This window comes from Baudoinia panamericana, assembly GCF_000338955.1.
Source record: "Baudoinia panamericana UAMH 10762 unplaced genomic scaffold BAUCOscaffold_7, whole genome shotgun sequence".
Lineage (NCBI taxonomy): Eukaryota > Fungi > Ascomycota > Dothideomycetes > Mycosphaerellales > Teratosphaeriaceae > Baudoinia > Baudoinia panamericana.
Window position 1 is genome coordinate 4,852 of NW_006911263.1, and position 17,873 is coordinate 22,724.

General features: G+C 55.2%; 8 protein-coding genes across 8 annotated transcripts; 4 read left to right on the forward strand and 4 right to left on the reverse strand.

The window, feature by feature from the left end:
* Nucleotides 1-1,041: 1,041 nt before the first annotated feature.
* BAUCODRAFT_34273 (uncharacterized protein) lies at nucleotides 1,042-1,693 on the reverse strand. The gene is made up of 3 exons (XM_007678566.1): nucleotides 1,631-1,693; nucleotides 1,157-1,574; nucleotides 1,042-1,092 (listed from the first exon to the last, which is right to left on the reverse strand). Exon 2 carries the CDS (start codon nucleotides 1,516-1,518, stop codon nucleotides 1,318-1,320), a length of 201 nt encoding a protein of 66 aa, XP_007676756.1. The 5' UTR covers nucleotides 1,519-1,574; nucleotides 1,631-1,693; the 3' UTR covers nucleotides 1,042-1,092; nucleotides 1,157-1,317.
* On the reverse strand, nucleotides 1,673-3,118 carry BAUCODRAFT_71146 (uncharacterized protein; the record flags this gene model as incomplete). Its single annotated transcript, XM_007678761.1, has 1 exon — nucleotides 1,673-3,118. A coding segment is annotated over one exon (1,446 nt), but the record flags the coding sequence as incomplete, so codon positions are not given.
* A 431-nt stretch (nucleotides 3,119-3,549) lies between these two features.
* On the forward strand, nucleotides 3,550-4,308 carry BAUCODRAFT_122834 (uncharacterized protein; the record flags this gene model as incomplete). Its single annotated transcript, XM_007678830.1, has 1 exon — nucleotides 3,550-4,308. One exon carries the CDS (start codon nucleotides 3,550-3,552, stop codon nucleotides 4,306-4,308), a length of 759 nt encoding a protein of 252 aa, XP_007677020.1.
* Nucleotides 4,309-5,334: 1,026 nt separating this feature from the next.
* BAUCODRAFT_122835 (uncharacterized protein) lies at nucleotides 5,335-7,295 on the forward strand (the record flags this gene model as incomplete). Its single annotated transcript, XM_007678831.1, has 6 exons — nucleotides 5,335-5,634; nucleotides 5,699-6,001; nucleotides 6,064-6,547; nucleotides 6,585-6,830; nucleotides 6,875-7,073; nucleotides 7,136-7,295. 6 exons carry the CDS (start codon nucleotides 5,335-5,337, stop codon nucleotides 7,293-7,295), a joined length of 1,692 nt encoding a protein of 563 aa, XP_007677021.1.
* A 214-nt stretch (nucleotides 7,296-7,509) lies between these two features.
* BAUCODRAFT_492594 (uncharacterized protein) lies at nucleotides 7,510-8,869 on the forward strand. The gene has a single exon (XM_007678832.1). It carries the CDS (start codon nucleotides 7,739-7,741, stop codon nucleotides 8,786-8,788), a length of 1,050 nt encoding a protein of 349 aa, XP_007677022.1. The 5' UTR covers nucleotides 7,510-7,738; the 3' UTR covers nucleotides 8,789-8,869.
* An 81-nt stretch (nucleotides 8,870-8,950) lies between these two features.
* Nucleotides 8,951-11,431, forward strand: BAUCODRAFT_71849 (uncharacterized protein; the record flags this gene model as incomplete). Its single annotated transcript, XM_007678815.1, has 3 exons — nucleotides 8,951-9,349; nucleotides 9,407-10,481; nucleotides 10,572-11,431. The coding sequence occupies 3 exons, from the start codon at nucleotides 8,951-8,953 to the stop codon at nucleotides 11,429-11,431; spliced, it is 2,334 nt and encodes a 777-aa protein (XP_007677005.1).
* A 57-nt stretch (nucleotides 11,432-11,488) lies between these two features.
* BAUCODRAFT_122838 (uncharacterized protein) lies at nucleotides 11,489-13,644 on the reverse strand (the record flags this gene model as incomplete). Its single annotated transcript, XM_007678833.1, has 6 exons — nucleotides 11,489-11,573; nucleotides 11,627-12,043; nucleotides 12,106-12,178; nucleotides 12,228-12,551; nucleotides 12,604-13,024; nucleotides 13,075-13,644. The coding sequence occupies 6 exons, from the start codon at nucleotides 13,642-13,644 to the stop codon at nucleotides 11,489-11,491; spliced, it is 1,890 nt and encodes a 629-aa protein (XP_007677023.1).
* A 1,408-nt stretch (nucleotides 13,645-15,052) lies between these two features.
* On the reverse strand, nucleotides 15,053-17,509 carry BAUCODRAFT_492902 (uncharacterized protein). The gene is made up of 6 exons (XM_007678834.1): nucleotides 16,497-17,509; nucleotides 16,239-16,447; nucleotides 15,927-16,183; nucleotides 15,619-15,871; nucleotides 15,318-15,567; nucleotides 15,053-15,266 (listed from the first exon to the last, which is right to left on the reverse strand). The coding sequence occupies exons 1-6, from the start codon at nucleotides 17,283-17,285 to the stop codon at nucleotides 15,102-15,104; spliced, it is 1,923 nt and encodes a 640-aa protein (XP_007677024.1). The 5' UTR covers nucleotides 17,286-17,509; the 3' UTR covers nucleotides 15,053-15,101.
* Between the last annotated feature and the right edge of the window lie 364 nt (nucleotides 17,510-17,873).

Below are 17,873 nucleotides of genomic sequence, written 5' to 3' on the forward strand. Positions count from 1 at the left end.
TTCGCGGAGCCTGCGCTCCTGAACCACATGTTTGAAAGGCGGTATATTGCTCTCGATGGAGGGTCTTAATGGGGGGCCACGATGACGAGATCTTTCTCTCGGTCCTGCGCAGTGGTTGTGCCGTGTTTTTGTTCGGCTCGACCAGTCCGCGCATCGCCCCTGTTAGCGGACAGCCGCCTAGTCACCATAACAATCGGTAACCGGGCAACGAGGTGGTGGTGGTGCTCACCGTGAGGCCTCGAGAACTATACCCTCCACACTGATAACTTTTCTGCATACGAGAAGCACAGTAATCCGCATGAGGCGAGGAGATAATCGGCGTCACACCGATACACCGATCTCTGCTACTTGCCTGATGCATTACTACGCCGTGCGCGGCAGCGGTGGTATGTCCCTCGGGGCTACGGATATGAGTCGCGCCACTTCCGCACAATCACGACCATTTGCGGATCTCGGGTTCCCGTGTCTTGCGCCGATCAAAGATCGAGCTTGCTCTAGCGGACTGGTCGGACCATATTACATGCGCGGACGCCCAGAGCGCTGCTAACGATGGCGTGAACGTGCTGCCGCCACTCACCGCAACCAACAACTAGCACAGCAGCCTCGACCGGGTGCAATACATATCGCTAGAGCAGTGTTCATGCTAGGTCTTTTCGCTGGCACGCCAACACAAATAGGATGGTTTGCTGCAAACGGCCCGTTGTAGTAGGGTCTTTGAAGATTAGGAAGATCCTCTCGCGGTTAGACCGTAGCACTTTGACGGCCTTGAGTCGGTTACTTCACCTCCGTCTCGCTGGCGTATGTCAGCCAGCAAGCATCCATCATCGAACCCTGGCCACGTCGCACCAAACCTCCCTTTGTCTTCCCTCACTTCATACGCACCATGTCCGCCAAGCTCTCATATCTAGAGTGTCATGCCTCCAATCTCCTCCACCCGCGATATACCATCAGGACACACCTCTGCTTGCGATACATAAGCTACCTTCATCAGCCTACTGAACATGAAAATGCAACAAACCATGGCATCAATTACTCTGACATGAATCATCGACCCCGGATTCGACACAAGCGGCTTGCGTGAACAGACCCTCTGTAAGCATAGCGTGCCGCTCCTGATCCCAGGCATCGCGTATGCAAGGCTTACACGTCAACCTAGACAACTATGCGTTCATCTACCCCGCTATCTGCTATCCGCAATGTCGCTGTTACGGTGAGCAAAGGCTCGCGCGGGGAGTCCTTCCCTGGATATAAATCGCGCGTCGGTGTGAGTTCTCAGCCCAGAGTCTAGGATTGCCGCCGAAGGTGAATCTAAGGATACTACGACTGGCGCTTTATACAGTCTTCTTGAGATGCTTTGCGGACGTGGTGGAGAACCGAGAAGCGGACATCACGGAAGACTCGTGCACCTTGCACGATCATGGTGAGGGGGTGGTGGAGTTGAACCGTAAATGCCTTAAATGATTGCGGAGTGCGGTTGCGACGGTTGATGGTGGACTGGTGAGGAGGCAAAGAGGCCATTGACAGAGATAGACGGCCGGCGCAAAAGATCACTGTCTAAACGACCCTTGGAGAGCCTAACATTCGTCGCTCAGCTGTCCGCTTTGAGCTTCATGCAGTCTATCATACATACCACCTTTGCGCCTCGCTCCGCCCTCGCGACCAGTACTTTCCATTACATTCCCTCGAACCCGCCCTCATCCCCATCCGCCTCATCACCCTCCCCTTCAACAATCTCCTTTGCCAACTCCCTCTCCCTTTCCCGCGCCTTGGCCGCCTCCTCGACTTCCTGCCGATGCTTGTGCATGGGATAGCGCATGGCCATCACGCACTCATCCCTCATTCCCAACAGGGCCCTTATCCGCGCATCAAACGCCTCGCTCGGCTCAGTCGTCCCGTACACATCCCTCCCTTGCTCGGTGACAAGAACGCCGTTCGCGTGGTCCAACCTTGCATCCTCTATTACACCATCCCGAATCGCCTTCGCGGTGATATATTCGGCGCTCTCTTCCGACGAGATGTGCAGCCGCGTACAGATGTCACGAAGGGAGATGCGGGAGTAGGAGAGCGAGAGCATGCGGATGCCGGTTTTGATGACATTCTGGCGCAGGCGGAGGATCAATGTGTACGTCCCATCCTTCCTGAACTGCTCTTCGTTGGTCGTCACACACTTGAGGAAGGCTTGTAGGTCGCCCACACGCACCGCTTGCACAAGGCGGAAGTACGGATGGAGGGCGAGCTCAAGGCTGGCTTGGCGGAAGAGGGAGCGGTCAGGTATGTCGCCCATCAATAACTCAACCACGATGAGGAGTTTGGAGGCTTGTTGGTAGAAGCCGGTGGCTGGGCCGGTGGTTGGCGATTTACGGGTAGCGGATTCGAGATGCTTGTGTGCTTCGGTGTAGGCGAGCTGGATGGCGCGGATGCGACCGATGTAGTACAAGTATCGACAGACTTGGTTGTTGGGTGATGTTGGAGGGAGCTGGGTTTGGGCGACGAGTAAATCTGCCTGGGTGATGTCGGCGGTGGAGATGTAGTTGCGGAGAAGCAAGACCAGGCAGGAGGCTTGCGTTTCGGAGTCCTTGCGGATGACGGCGGAGCGGAGTGCGGCGAGGAGTTTAGGGCGGATGTCGATGACGGGACTTTGCTTGCTGGGTGGGAGGGGGTGGAGGTTCTCGTGGAAGAGGCTGTAGTAGAAGTAGGCCTTGGCGCCGATGGGGTCCATGGTGCGGCGGTTGAAGGAGCGGATCTTCTCCACGAAGTTCGTGCTGAAGTCGGCGCCCTTTTGATGTTGGTGGGTGTCGTAGAGGTGGACTTGCAACAGCAGGCCAAGGTAAGCCCACACTTCCGCAATCTCCACCACATCCGGCTCCTTGACATCTTTCGCGCCGTCACCGTTCTGCATGTGTGCATCTTTGCCATGCGCATGCCTCAACGCCTCAGGCAGCATCTCTTCCAGCACTCTCCGCGCGTTGTTCTGCGGCTTGGGGAAGGCGGTGCGGATGCCCAGCGCCAGCGCCGCCGTGAAGTTGTCGCGCTTGCGGAGGGTGGCGATGCTCCGCAGTGCTCGGAGGGTGAAGCGGGAGTCGAAGGAGTCGACCGCTTGGTTGATGAGGTGGAAGTTGTTGATGATGACTGGTTACACAGTTAGTCATGGTCACGGGTCATGGTATACCGACACTGCCGCCATAGACGGATGGATGGTAGACGCACTTCGTTCAGTCGGCAGATCTGGTGCCGGTCCCACCTTCTCTTCCTCCTTCTCCGCCTGCACACCGTCGACGTCCATCTTGTCCGCCATCTCGCCACGTGATGAGCTTGTAGCTGACGGCACGGTGAAGCAGAGCTGTGCGGTGGTGCTAGTGCTGTCGTGTGCTGCGCTTGCCTAGACTTAGAGCAACGTCGGACTTTCTTCGGCATTCCACGCTGCTGACCTCATCCCTACGCGTCTCCGCATCGCGCGCCTTCCACAGTTTCTGTGTGAGCGATGGTACCGGTACAGCACCTTCTGCGACAAGAAGTGGTGATGGTGATGAAGGGTAAGCGGCAACTCCGATGACGTCCTTACTCAGCTCGCACCTCGAGCAAATCAGCCTGTGCAGCCAGTCCATCGCCGACTTGTCCTTTCCCGGCCCGAAAGCTTTCACCAACGCCCTCCTCTCCCCCCACCACGACATCACCGCTCTCATCCGCGACACCGAACCACACGAGCGAGCCCTTTTCCAACTCGCTCCACCTGCCCTGCCCACCAGAGCCGCTGACTTCACTTCGTCCGTGATAAGCGGAGCATCCACACGACGCGCAACAGCACACCTCGCCAGGCATCAACCACGCAGTCGAGCCGTAGCTGCGGTTCTGGGTGGCGAGCTCTACCAGAAGACGCGCCGGGTGGGTGCGGAGGGCGATGCTACATTGCAGCAGAAAGGTGAGCTAGACGTCGAGCTGCTTCTGGAAGGCGCAGCGAAGCTGGCTGCCGTCTACCCCATCGCTGGCGCAACAGAGCGCATATCGGTCTTACGGCAACGGCATCAGCAGCTCGCCGCGAGTATCGCACACTACCAGGACCGCGTGACACGGAATGCGCAGGAACTTCAGCTCATGACTCGTCCGGGCAGTCGGGGTGGGTATGCAGCCGAAGGGGATGCGGGAGATCAAGACGTAGAGGGTGAGTTCGCGACGGAAAAGGTGGATATTGCGACAAAGTTGGATCTGGAGCGGGAGGAGGAAGAGGTGCGGGAGTTGGAGCGGAAGAAGAAGGCGCTCGAGGATAGGGTGACTGGGATGGAGCGGGATTTGGGCGGACTGATAAGGTGAGGTGCCGTCGCCGAACAAAGGACTTGCACCATCATCTTCCTACCGCGCCGACGATGAGCTCAGTCTCTTCTCCGTGTCGAGCACTGCGTGGCCGCATAAGCTGGTCACAATCACGAACATAACCGCCTCAGCATGGCAAGTCTCGGTGCGTCTTGCACGTCCAATCGAGCGCTTGAGGCCTGGTTAAGCTAGCCCGAAGCTCCGAACAGACTCTCGCAAGTAGTTGGGTCGCGAGATCGATGCGACAGAACCAGCGTGACAGAGTGGTTGCCGTGGCCTTGCGTACCAGCACGGCAGGAACACCCGAGCGACTGAGGGCAATGGTGGCGAACGTCGCGAGCACTTCTTAATGCCGCGACATGCTCGCTCCGGCACGCTTGGTGTCCTTGCGAATATGTCATGCCGCGTTGCTGAACCTACGCATCAAGCCGGCGGCCTTCAAGGACCGTATTGCATGGCTGTCGCGAAGACTCTCCGTGTCCCCGAAGTCGCATAAAGCAGTATCACGATCCAAAACGGAATCTTGTCACGAACGCTGCACTACTGGTCAAGTGGATCAGCTCATCGGCACCGAGGACGCCGTTGCGCGAACTTGGGGCCAGAAGCCCCTCGAAACTTTAGCTCGAATCCTTCAAACATGCGACCACAAAGTGCCACCTCCATTATCGACGATCCCACCAGCAAATCCCTAGCTGTGGTGCTGCATCCGCCCCATGAGCTGACCTGTTAGTAGGGGCCGGCGAAAATGCCGATGGCAAGTATGCTAGGTCTGCTTGAGCGCTTACCCATCTTGGATATGCAGTTCAACCAACGTGATTGGGGCCGACAATACAAGAATCCGTACCTTGAGCCACGTGCACTTCTCGCAAGACAACACGTCACAGTCTCCCAGGTGTAGCATCCTTCGCCGGGGAACGAGCAGTATGTTGAACGTAGCATGTAATAAATACAGTAAGCAAGGTAAGCTCCTGAGCACTTTTCCGCGCGTTGTCGTCTCGTAAGAGCGCCTTTACAAATCAGATCAACATGAAGTCACTTCTCGCTCTCCTCTTCTCCACCCTTCTTATCACGGCGTACGCAGGTCCTCCACCAGGTGCTCCATCCGGCCCTCCGTCTGAACATAGTTGGGGCCATCCACAGTGGAAGCCGCGAGGCAGCTACGGACCGCCCATCGCCCATAACGCCACCTTTCTTCCTGACCACATCCTCCATCTCACCTACGAGAATGTGTCAATCGGCTGCCAATTTCGGCCAAGTGTTCTCATCAACGGCACCCCACCTGCGCCTGGGCTGCGACTGCGGCCAGGCCGGACGAGCTGGATCAGGGTGTACAATGATATGACACAGTTCAATGCTACGATTCACTGGCACGGCCTCTCGCAACGCACAGCCATCTTTAGCGACGGCGCCCACTGCAACACAATGGCCGATTCCACCCCTCCACTTCCTCGACTACGAAGTGCACCCTCTCATCAACGACTTCGGGACCTACTTCTACCACTCGCACGTCGGGTTCCAGGCGGTTAGCGCTACTGGGCCGCTCATCGTAGAAGACAGGGGCGTACCGCCGTACGCTTATGATGAGGAGAGGGTTGTACAATTCACAGATTACTTCAACAAAACGGACCCTGTAATTGAGCAGGGACTGGTGTCGAACCCATTCACGTGGAGTGGGGAGACGAATGCGATCTTGGTAGAAGCTGACCCACGTACCTTTAACGGCAAAACCGCGAAAGACTGACAGACGGTTTGCAGATCAATGGCGTCGGCGTGTCCGTTGGCGAGAAAGCAGGTACACCGCACTGCTCCCTCCCCGTGATCAACGTTGATGCCGGCAAGACGTACCGAATGCGCTCCATCGGCAGCTCAGCACTAAGCATGGTCCAATTGGCAATCACGAATCACACCAACTTCACAATCGTCGCTGCTGACGGCCAGTACACAAGGCCGTACACCGAATCGTACATGCAAGTCTCGACGGGCCAGCGCTTCGAAGTCATATTTAAGGCCAAATCGGCGGTGGAGCTCGGCGGCCAAACAGACTTCCTCATTCGATTCGAAAGCAAGGATCGACCGACAGTCTATCACGGCTACGGCGTCCTGCGATACAACAACGCTACCGCTCAGATCAACACGGGGCCAGCGACTCCGCCGTTCGCTTTGCCTAACGCCACTTACGCATGGCTGAAATACGCTCTCGAGCCGCTTGTGCCCAACAACTTTCCCTACCGCCAGCGAAGTGACAAGACGCGTCTACACCTATGACCGCCAAATAGGCACCTATACCGACATCTGGCGTCTGAACGGTCTGCAATGGAATACATCTTCCAGCCCCTACCCGGGTGACAAGCCTTACTTTGTAAACATCTACGAGAATGGACCTTCAGCCGTGCCCAACTTGACGGCCGCCGTGGACGAGACGGGAGGCTGGGATCCAGTATCTCTAACATGGCCGGCGAAGTTGGGTGAGGTGCTCGAGATCATCTGGTACAACACCGGTTCGCTCGTGCTCAACAACGGCGGTGTGGACTTCCAGCCTTCCACGCTCAAGGCGGACATTACTAAGATATTGGAAGCGGGAATGGGACGTACGACGTCGACGCCAATGAGGCCAAGTTGGCAAACTACACGCCTGTCCTGCGAGACACCACCAACTTGTACCGGTACGAGGCGCAAAGCATCGCCAACTACACCACCGGCTGGCGAGGCTGGCGGTTACGGGTCGACGACCCTGGTGTTTGGATGATACACTGCCACACGCTGCAGTTAGTGACTCTCCTTCGACACGAATGGATAGACCAATTGCTGACACTCAGGCTTCCTCCAGACATATGCTCATGGGTGTGCAGAGTGTGTGGGTAATGGGCGACTACGAGCAGATTGCGCGCATTCCCTGGCCGGATGCGGCCGGGTATCTGGAGTATGGTGGCAATTCGTATAGGAATGCTACGTATGCGCCGAGCTATGTGCATCAGTTCCAAGAGTAAGAGAGTGCGAAAAGGTAACTCGTCGAGAGCAGGGGCAATGGTGCGCGGGTTAGATCCCCGCAAGCTAAATGTATGTGCATCGGTATCGGCTCGCTGTAACCTTCACCGTTTCCCAGCAACACTAGATCCTACGGTCACGATTGCCTTCATATAAACCGGAATACGCCAATGCAGCTTCAGCTCTCGCATCGGTAACTGAGGTCAGTGCGCCCGCGTCACCTTCGCGCCGTTTTCCGTTTGTCGGATGCCACGCTCTTTCTTGATACTACTATTCGGTGAAGAAGCGTGAAAGAAGCACACAACGAAGACAATCATGTTCACGAGACAGAGACGGACACAAGTGTGCCACGGCTCACTTGACACTAACCACTGAATAAGAGGTTTCACGCCGTTACTCAGAGCTGCTCGTGATATTGCTACTACCCATCTTCTTGCCGCTCACCATGTCTGGCAGTAGCGTCATCCGGCTTGTGGCCCTGGGCAACGGCGTCTGGCTCGATGAGATCAGGAGAACAGGTCAACAACCAATCAGGGATGTGCCCGGCGGCTCAGTCACATTCGCTACGGTGGGAGCACGACTCTTCGTGCCCGATGAACCAAGATCAATCGGACTTGTCTTTCATGCTGGCGCAGATTTCCCACCGGATGTCATTGAGCTCTTCCGAAGCTGGGGTGTGACACTTGATCTGAAACATGTCAAGGCCCCATCCGCGCGAGGTGTAGTGTTCTACGACGAGGCCAACGATGAGCGGAAAGGCTTCGAGCGCCTTACAAAGCCGCTGCCAATAACAGTGGATGATTTGTCAGGCACGCGACTGCTTGCGGCCAGTGCCTTCCACTTCTTCGGCACAGCGCAGTACGTAGAAGAGTCAGTGTCGCACCTTGTCCGATTGCGCCAAGCCAATCATCATAGCCAAACCCGACCCTTTGTCGTTTGGGAGCCCGAAGCTAAGTCATGCCGGCCGGACACGCTCTCCGCGCATCAGCAAGCAGCTTCCTCGGTGAATGTGTTCTCACCTAACCACTTAGAGCTTGCAAGCTTCTTCGCAGACGCCACGGCGACCTTTGACAAGGCCGTCATTGAGCGACATGCTGCAATGTTTCTCGATGCAGGTATCGGTACTAACGGAGAAGGCTGCATAATTGTTCGTGCGGCAAGTCATGGCTGCTTGGTCATGTCACGCCAGGTGGAGGCTCGCTGGCTGCCAGCATACTATGAACCCGGCTCGGGGAAGATCATTGATGCTACAGGCGCTGGAAACGCTTTCTTGGGCGCTTTCATAATTGGTTGGCTGGAAACGGGAAGTTTCCTTGAAGGCGCCATTTGTGGACAGGTCGCTGCAAGCTTTGTCATTGAGCAGGTCGGACTACCAAGACTGTCTGGTCACGGTTCAAGTGAGGTATGGAATGATTGCAACGTGATTGATCGTCTGGTGGCGTATCGTAAGAGGTTCAAAGAAGACGGAGAGAAGGGGGGAAGGGGGGGCCGCTGAGGGAAGCGACCAATAAGAGAAGTGCTGGGCCGGTCTTGGCAGAATCCTGCCGAGCCTTTGCAGTCGATCAACTGCACACCTCCTTCACGCGAGCGTCTTCGTCACACCCAACATGAATAACGCAAGCACTACTTGTCACATACACGCTCTCCGTGAAGCAGTATGGAGGCGGCGCCACCAACGTATGAGAAGGCCACCTTGATCGACATCTGGGATATCGTGGCCCGATATGTTCCCTCAAACGACTTGTGTTCGGCAGCCTCAGTATGCAGTCAATGGCATATGACCTTCGTTCCGCATCTATGGGGAGCTCCAGCATCCCACTTCTCGGTTGAAAATGACAGAGTCTATGTCGCTTTAACCAAGTTCAAGCGTACGCTGCAAACTGCACGCCTGTTTGTCAGATCGCTTACCCACACGCTGCACCTGCCACCTGCACATGCCGAAATCTACAATGGTCCACACGCAGATTGGCTCTCGGAGGTGTTGGACCGTCTTCCAAATCTCCAGACGCTGATAGTACGAGGGTTACCGTTCTTCGACCATGCAGCTTTACTCCGCGTTGGCACAGCGCAACCGAAACCGCAGCATATTAAGCCGCCATTAAACGCGGTGGAGCTTCCGGGTTTATATGTAGCGAGCTTCAGTCGGCCAGCCACTGCCGTTCCATTTTTCGGCCTGCGACTTTTGGATGCTTCAAGATGCTCGAACACTACATCCAGTGGCTTGGCTCACGCACTGTCTCGGCTTGAGTCGCTAATGTATCTTGATTTGTCCTTCACTTATCCTGCACGTGACTCCGTCGTCCTGCACACCTTGGGTCGACTGTATGGCCTCCAAGTTCTGAAGTTGCGCGGCGTAAGCCTGAGCGACGAAAGTCTGAAAGTGCTTGCTGAGTCAATCGCGCTGCGCGTGAGAAGCCTTGACGTTCGTGACAATCGCATCACTGATCGGGGGATACGTATTCTCCTCGACTACTGCTTTGCGAACAACGACGTCGTCCCTTCAGGCGGAAGATCACCTGCACTGCTGCCATACTTGGGAACTGAGATGCTGCACATCTACCAAGGCGAAGATTTCGAAGGTTTTCTGCGCAAATCTTTTACTAGCAGCTTTGTCAGCAGACTTGCAATCGAAGACGTGCCGGATGGTGGCATTACCCATTTGTACATCTCGGCAAACGCGGTGACTGTCGAGGGTGCATCTGGTCTTGTCCGTTCCGGAAGATTACACGTCTTGGATCTTGGCCCGGTAGCGCCTGTCATTGTCAAACACCTATCGGCTTCGGGGAAAGGGGATGGAACTGATGCCGTAAATGTGCCCGGCATGGAGAAGCTTACTCCGCTCCTTGCGAAGCATGCTGCAGAAGCCTTGAGTTTCCTTCGAATCGATCACGCCCTCGTCACGAAAGACGTCCCGGTTGCCAATCCGGATGAAGTTGTGCAAGGCCGCGTCGAGCTTGGAGATACTTCCCTACCGGACTTGCCCGATGGGCCTGTGGAGCTTGCTACTACATCAGCGCATAGGGAGTGCTTCGAGATGCCAACTGCTCAAACTCCTCGCCACGAGCTTCCGGGGGATCCGATGCAAATCGTTGTATCACCTGCGGTAAATGGGCCGGTCTATCCAGCCGAGCAACACCAAGAGCCTCTAAGTGCTCGGAGAGGCAGCGCTTTCGCACCTGAGGTGCTCAGTCCAGTGACTACAGCGGACGGAAGCGAGACACTCCTATGCCCGCTATCGGCGCTTGGCGATAGCACCATGGATGGCTTGCCCACAACAGTCTCCCCACTGAGTCCACTCATGGCGAACGTTCAGTTCGCAGATGGCATGAGCAGGGCAGGCCGTCCACGTACTTACTCTTCTGTTGCAACCGAACGCAAAGCGAGGCTACAAGCCCATACCAATGAAAAGCATAACCTCCATCCTGCGATGCTGCCTCATGTTTCTACGCTGATGTTGACCGATGTGCCTGCCTACACAGATAACCAAGAGCTCTCAAACAGGCTCATCCTGTTCATCAAGCACTGCGCCGAAGAAGCAGAGCTGGCGAAGACGCAAGCACATCTGGATTATGCTCTGCCACCAGGCCGCAAGGGGCACACTTCGGCAATTCGACAGTCAATGATCAAGACTTTTGCGCTCAGAAAAGTTGTGCTTGAAATTGCGCCAGAGCCCGGTCTTCGCAGCAAGAGCAAAGCCAGCGCTTGGCAACATATTGACACCAGATCTATGACCGAAGACCGTGACAGCGAAGCACTGTGGTCGGCTGCCGAGACGGATTTCAGCTTCTTCGGCGAGGGCGAGGAGTTGAATTTCCCAAGTCTCGAACCCAGGCGTTCCGCGAATGGCGTGTGTCATGATGGCAAAGAAGTAATACTCCCAGGTAGTGCTCCGCCGCTACCGCCTCCTCAGACTGTGCAAGGATGTGATCGCATCGATACTGTAGCCAGGATCTCAGCCTTCCGCACGGAGCGAAAGCTAGCCCATCGCCGAGCCCTGCAGGATGGTGGTGACATGCACGGGACGGAAGGCTACTGGGACGGGGTCGTGCAAGTTGTACGCCCGGGTAGCGGTACGCGAGCTGACGAAGAGCTCGACTACTATGGTAATGCGTGCAGCAACGGCTACCTTTACAGATGATCTGCCTCTACAGATAAGCCAACGTGTAACACGTACCAAGCCGAAATGGTACACAGCTCATGCTACCGCCGAGTCCACCTTGCTCAAATAGCGTCCGTCGTCCGCCTTGAGTATGTCTGCCGACTTCTCGGCAAGGGCATATCTGGGTCGACGTGTCAGTGCAGCTCCGTCCATTTCCGCCTGGACTTGACTTACGTGGTGGACATAATATTGCCAGAGACGTGGCCGGGCATAATCGAGGCATCGATGACGCGGAGCTTCTCAGCACCGATCACCCTGCAGTGATCGTCGACTACCTCCCCCATTGTGCAGGTGCCTATAAGGTGATACTGCGTTGAGATATGATTGCGGACATATTCGATCCGCTCCTCTTCCGAAGCAATGCTCGTATTCTGCGGCGGCAAGACTCGCTCTCCGAGGCTCTTCTTCATGACGGGTTGATTGGCAACCTTATCCATCCACTGGATGGCTTCGGCTAGTATCTTAGCGTCTGCTGGGTTGCGGAGGTAGCCAGGGTCAATGCGAGGGTGTTGAGCTGGGTCGGATGACGTGATGTGGACCGTGCCACGAGACAGCGGATGCTCGAGGCAGACAAGAAGCGACACCCGCGTTCTATAATGAGGACACATAGTGTTAGTGGCGCGCTACACCTTACCCAGCAGTCTGCCACTTACTTTCCCTTCGGCGGCGCCGAGAAGAACTGAATCTGAGAATCTCCGCCGCTCACGTCCAGCTGACATCCGATGCCTAATAGAGTCAGCTTATACCGACTCAATATCTCTAAGGGATCACTCACAGAAAGTCTGGATGTTCGCAAAGTTTGGGTTCGACAGTTGGCGGATAATAACCTCTTCCTGCTCCTTCTCGAACTGCGTCTTCGCGAATGAATTCTTTCGGATCTCGTCGATGGTCCGCTTCAACTCTTCTTCCCCAACCAACGAGGCGTATGAGACGAAGCCCATCAGCATGCCGGGTGAGCCGTACGGGCCCTCTCCGGTCTTCTGATAAACTTCATCCATGGCCTTCTGATATTCCTCGTCGTGCAATGAGTCGAGAGACTGGACGCCCTCTTTCAGGTCATAAAGCATGCCACCGAGGACGTGGTCTTGGAAGTTGGCACCTGGACGCTCATCAGCTCCCATCCTCGTAGACGCTCCCAATCCATCGCTCACCGACGCGCTTGTTCTCGACCAAACACTCCACTCCAGCGGCCTGCAAGACTTCTGGATCACCAATCCCAGAAAGCTCGAGGATTTGTGGGCTGCTGATTGTTCCTCCAGATACAATGACCTCTTTGGAGGCCTTAACGGTCTTCCTCTGACCGTCGTGCACAAACTCTACGCCTTCAGCCGCCTTACCATTGAGCACGACCTTCGTCACCAAAGCTTCCGTCAGCACTTTAAGATTCGGGCGCCCAAGGTTCGGTCGGAGATAGCCCGTGGCGGCATAGCTTCGCTTGCCCTTGTCGTCCGTTCGATTGACGGCGGCAAGCGATGAGTAGAAGCCCATATGATCCCCCGACCAGGCATCTTCAAGCGTGCTTTCCTTGCCGCCCACCTCGTAGGCCGCTGTGCAGAAGTCTTCTTCAAATGGCTACAGAAGGTCAGTAACCATGTGAGTGAAAGGACAACGTCGCTTCTAACCTCGTAATAGTCATTAAACGAAGTGTGAATGGGGCCGTTGGTACCGTGGTACTTGTCTTTGGCGGCAATCGGCATGAACTTCTGGTTCTTCGATTCCTTTCCGGTTATGTCGACCGTTTGGTGCTTCCTGAAGTAAGGCGCCATACCCTCCCAGCCCCAGCCTTTGTTTCCTAACGACTCCCAGCCATCATAGTCCTCCTTCGACCCGCGGACGTACATGAGGTAGTTGATGGCCGACGAACCGCCCAAGACTTTCCCGCGAGGTTGCGACATCCGCTTGTTCCCGGCTGTCGGCTGCTCGACGCTCTGGAAGCACCAGTCATACTTCTCTCGGCCGATCAGTGTGGGATACAGACTCGGTGTGCTGATCTGCGGGTCATCCATACGGTTCGCACCGGCCTCGAGAACTCCGACCTTGACATCTGGATTCTCCGTCAATCTGGCGGCCACGCAAAGACCTGCAGTGCCGCCACCGACTATTACATAGTCATACTCCTGAGAGACAAACTCATCGAGGGAGCATAGGGCAGAGCCCGAATGTCCATTGGCTCCATTAGTGAATCCCGGCATATTGTCTCTCAATACTTTTCGCTAGTACGGTAATGATGGAAGCGAGACTGTTCTGGTTTTGGAGACACTGAACTTATAGCATTGCTTCTACGGCTCAATGGAGCGTCCCGCCACCACAGAGGCCTCGAGTGTTCGCGCGTTCTCCTTCGGCTACCCCTCACGTTGCCTCGAACCGCGGGAATGAGCAAAGTCGTGTAGGGGAATAGAGCACATGTACTCCGCATGGAGGATCGGCATCGTGCATTAACGCTTATATATGTAGACTGTCCATCATTGACTCGCGCTGTGCGTTTCTAAGAACATCTCCGCCATGGCTACCGTTCAGCCTGTTGTTCGCAGACGAGGACCAGAATCCTGATTCTGTATCAATCATCTTGGTCACCGCTTCCGCTTCTACCATGCCTTTCCATTCGGTGTAGGCATGCCGAATGCACTACTGTCAACATTTCACTGCAATTTGGTAGCGTTACCTCCACAACAGCATGCGCAATGCCACGGCTTCATGTCCGAATCATTCTCAGACACGGCTTCAACAAACATGCGAAGGTAGTATGAGCCATGGCTACATACAAGTGTGTGCGAAGTGGTAGGCAGGGCGGGCCAACAGGTACGCCGCGGTGGCGTGTTATGGGCGGAAGTTGTAGCTGTTTACCTCCACCAGATGCGGCAAGACTGTAGGCTACGAGGGTGATAACAACGAACATCGTGTGCTGACCGCTTTGCTGAACGACATGGTAGACCGTCGTTGAACATGTGGTCCATAGTCTGGTCGATCGACTGGTCGACAGACTGATGAGTTACCAGGTCGTGCATATGGTCGATAGGCTGGTCGACAGTCGGCTCGACGACTTGGTCCACAGTCTGGTCAATCGACCGCTTCTAGATCGGTGGATGGCGTGGTCGATGGCAACGTCGCGAGCGCGAAGTCGGTATCGTGGTCGGAGTCACGGTCAATGCTCGAGGTTGTGGTCGAGTTCGTTGTCGTGGCCAGTGTCTTATCCCTTGTTGATATAGTCGTCAGTAGCTTTGCCCACGCCACATCCTGTCCAGCATGAGAGGCTAGGCTGGGCGGTTGTTCAACTTAGCATATCTGAAGGTAATACCGCAAAGGCGTAGATAGTGCAGCCTGTACGACACCGGAGGCGCACCTTCCACAGCAAAATATATAACCGGCAGTGCTGACCTTGGCTTGAGCCATGAGGTGAAGACCGTTTATCAACGTCTCTTTCGTCTCGAACTCCTTGGGAAACGAATGATAACTTCGAACAGCCCCTTTCAGGTGTTGCGTTACTGCATGGCTCTAATCCAGAGTGGACATGGGCAGTGTATCAAATATCAGGGAGCTCGCCAAGAGTCTGACAGTGGTGAATATTCGCTGATCAGTTATTTCAGACCCGGGTGCTGTGCATCTACGTAAAAGAAGAGGACGTTTTGACGGCTTCGTCGCGCTGCCACCCTTATAATTTCTCCGCGCTTTCGTATAACGGCGGCAGTGGTTCTTGCTTCTTACGAAGGAACCACTTATTCATGTACCACCTTGCGACCTTGAGTTGGTATTGAGCATGCTTATATGTTGGCACTGAAAAGACATGATCAAGCTCCTCGAGCGTAAGAGCCTTCGTCTGTAGGCCGCCCATCAGCACAGTCATCACCGCAGATGCAGAATCTCTTACCTCCGGCAGGAAAAGCAATACTAGACACCATAAGATGGCGCACCATGCAGCGTACCAGCCAAAACCACCAGTCGGTCCAAATTGCTCCAGCATGCTAGGCCATGCAAAGGCTATGATGAAGTTGAAGCACCAAGTCGTGGCCGTGGCCCAGGACATGCCAACGTCGCGCACTTGCATCGGGAAGGCTTCGGCGGAGTAGGAGAAGGGTACGGGTCCCATGCCTGGAGAGTAGAAGCATTCGTAGAGGTACCTACAGCGGTCAGCATGGTCCCGTTCCGCTCATTACTCAGCCATAACGTACATGCCGGCCGTTATCATGCCCGTTCGTGCTTGCGGACGAGTTTGTGGGATGAAGAATGAAAAGCCGGTCCACAGCAGTGTCAGACAGAGGAATGGATACGTCGTAAGCAAGAGGTTACGTCTCCCGAAGGTATCAATCGTGAAGAAGGCGGGCAGTGCGAAGACCCAATTCAGTATACCAGTGCCCATCGACGCGAGTAGTGCTGGGTTCCTGCCGTAACCGCCTTGCTCGAAAATGGTCGTCGAGTAGTAAGCTGCAGCGAGCGAAACGTCAGCGGACATCAGCGCAGTATGGGAATGAAAACATGCCGATAATGTTCACTCCACAGAATTGCTGTCCGAACATTACAATCCATGTCGCGAGAGTCGCACGAGCATTGCGCGGAACGCTGAACAGCTCGTAGAACTGTGTGAAAAGATTCTTTCCCTTGTTCATTTGACGCTCCAACTCGACACCGATGTAGGTATAGTACAGGTCGCGGGCTGCTTGTAGCTCAGTATTGCGAATGCGCTTGAACTCTCGAAAGGCCTTGTTGACTTTACGGTGCTGTATCAGCCAGCGCGGGCTACGACTACAGTCAGCATCTGGGAGGTACGGTCAACCGGCTTCAGACAGCCTACCTCTCGGGGCAGAAGTAGACTTGAGCCATGACTATGAGAGGAGGCACGACGGTCGAGCCAAGAATCATGCGCCAGGCGAGATTTGGTTCAAGGCCGCCGAAAGCGACACCCATGATGTTGCCCAGCATGATGCCGAAAGCCGTCCAAACTTGCCATTGCATGACGAGAGCTCCTCTAATTGGTGCTGGAGCGCACTCGGCAGTGTAGACCTGATCCGTCAGCATACATGCCACGGGTTGCGGATAGGGTCTGACGGACAGGTACAGTGCTTGACTTCGATCCAATCCCGAGTCCTAGGACAAAGCGAGCGATGAAAAGATTGACCCAAGAGTTGGCGACACCCTCCCATATCGAAGCCACTGCGGCGATGAAGCATGTGATGAAGATCGTGCCTCGCCGTGCAAAGATCTTGTTGAGAGGCTCAGTAAGCCAACATCCGAGTATAGCGCAGGCGAGATATGGTGCACCAACAATAAGTCCTGTTAGGTTTGTCGATGTAACGTTGAAATGCTCTAGATAGAAGGCTTGAGCACCGTTATTGACAGACTCATCCATACCTTGTACACAGGCGGCCATGGAAGACATGGACACTAGGAAGTAGAGCTGCCACGGATGGTCCCACTTATGCGTCGACTCGCGTTCAAGAGCGCGTCGTTCGTCATCGTTTAGCTCTGCCATCTCCTGGAAGGCGTGCGGCCGTTGTGCAACAAGCGCGGCTCTCCTAAACAACTCCAGGTCATCGTTGAGATCGTGCTGCCGGCAGAACGTCTCGACATCTTCCAGTAACTTGGCACGCGAGACGTGCGCGAGTGGGTTTTCGAGTTTCGAATTGAGCTTACGCCGGTCGATCCCGTTGATATCAAGGACATGTTCTTCCTTGTCACGGCTTTCTATATAGTCATGTGCGGTGGATTCATCTGCTGTCTTGTAGGAGGTAGAGTCGTCTTTTTCTGCCATAGTGGTCGTCGTTATGGGCTGAGACGAGGTATGAGGAGGCGAAGGAGAAGAAAATCGGCCTTGAGATGGGAGGGGCGGGTGCTTCGACATAAGAGAGCGCGATACCGTCCCTGCTCATCCTTCGGCCAAGATTCTTGTCGGCGATCCTTACCTTCAAAGATGCGCATCGCGACGTTTCGTCTCGTGTGCTCCGCTAACGTCTCGCGATGATCACGCGTGCTGACAACGATCCCCGCAACGACAAGACTGTCCGGGCTGGGCAAGCATGCCACAGCGAAGAATCACGTCGGATACGGCAAGACATTCGCTGTATACCTACACCCTTGATTGAAGTTTTATATTGGCAGACGTCAGCAATGCCATATGTCAGCAGCAAGCTGGCAACTTTCGCAGTGGGTTGTAGCGAGGATGGGACCCCTCGGACGTCGCTTCTACGGAAAGCATGCCGAGAATGTCGCAGGATGTGTTTCTTGGCTTCTGGAGAAGGATCGCAAACCCTGAAGGAACGTATTAAAGTGCGCAAGACTTGCAAATCGACCTCATCTGCTCATGGGAGCGTGTCTTGAGGTGTCAGCCGCGCACTTGACAAAGGTAGCGGGTGATAAAGCAAATAGGGGGTGGTAAAAGAAAACTGGCAGGAAGAGAGAGTGTGACGAACGGAGTCCGGCAACAACGCAG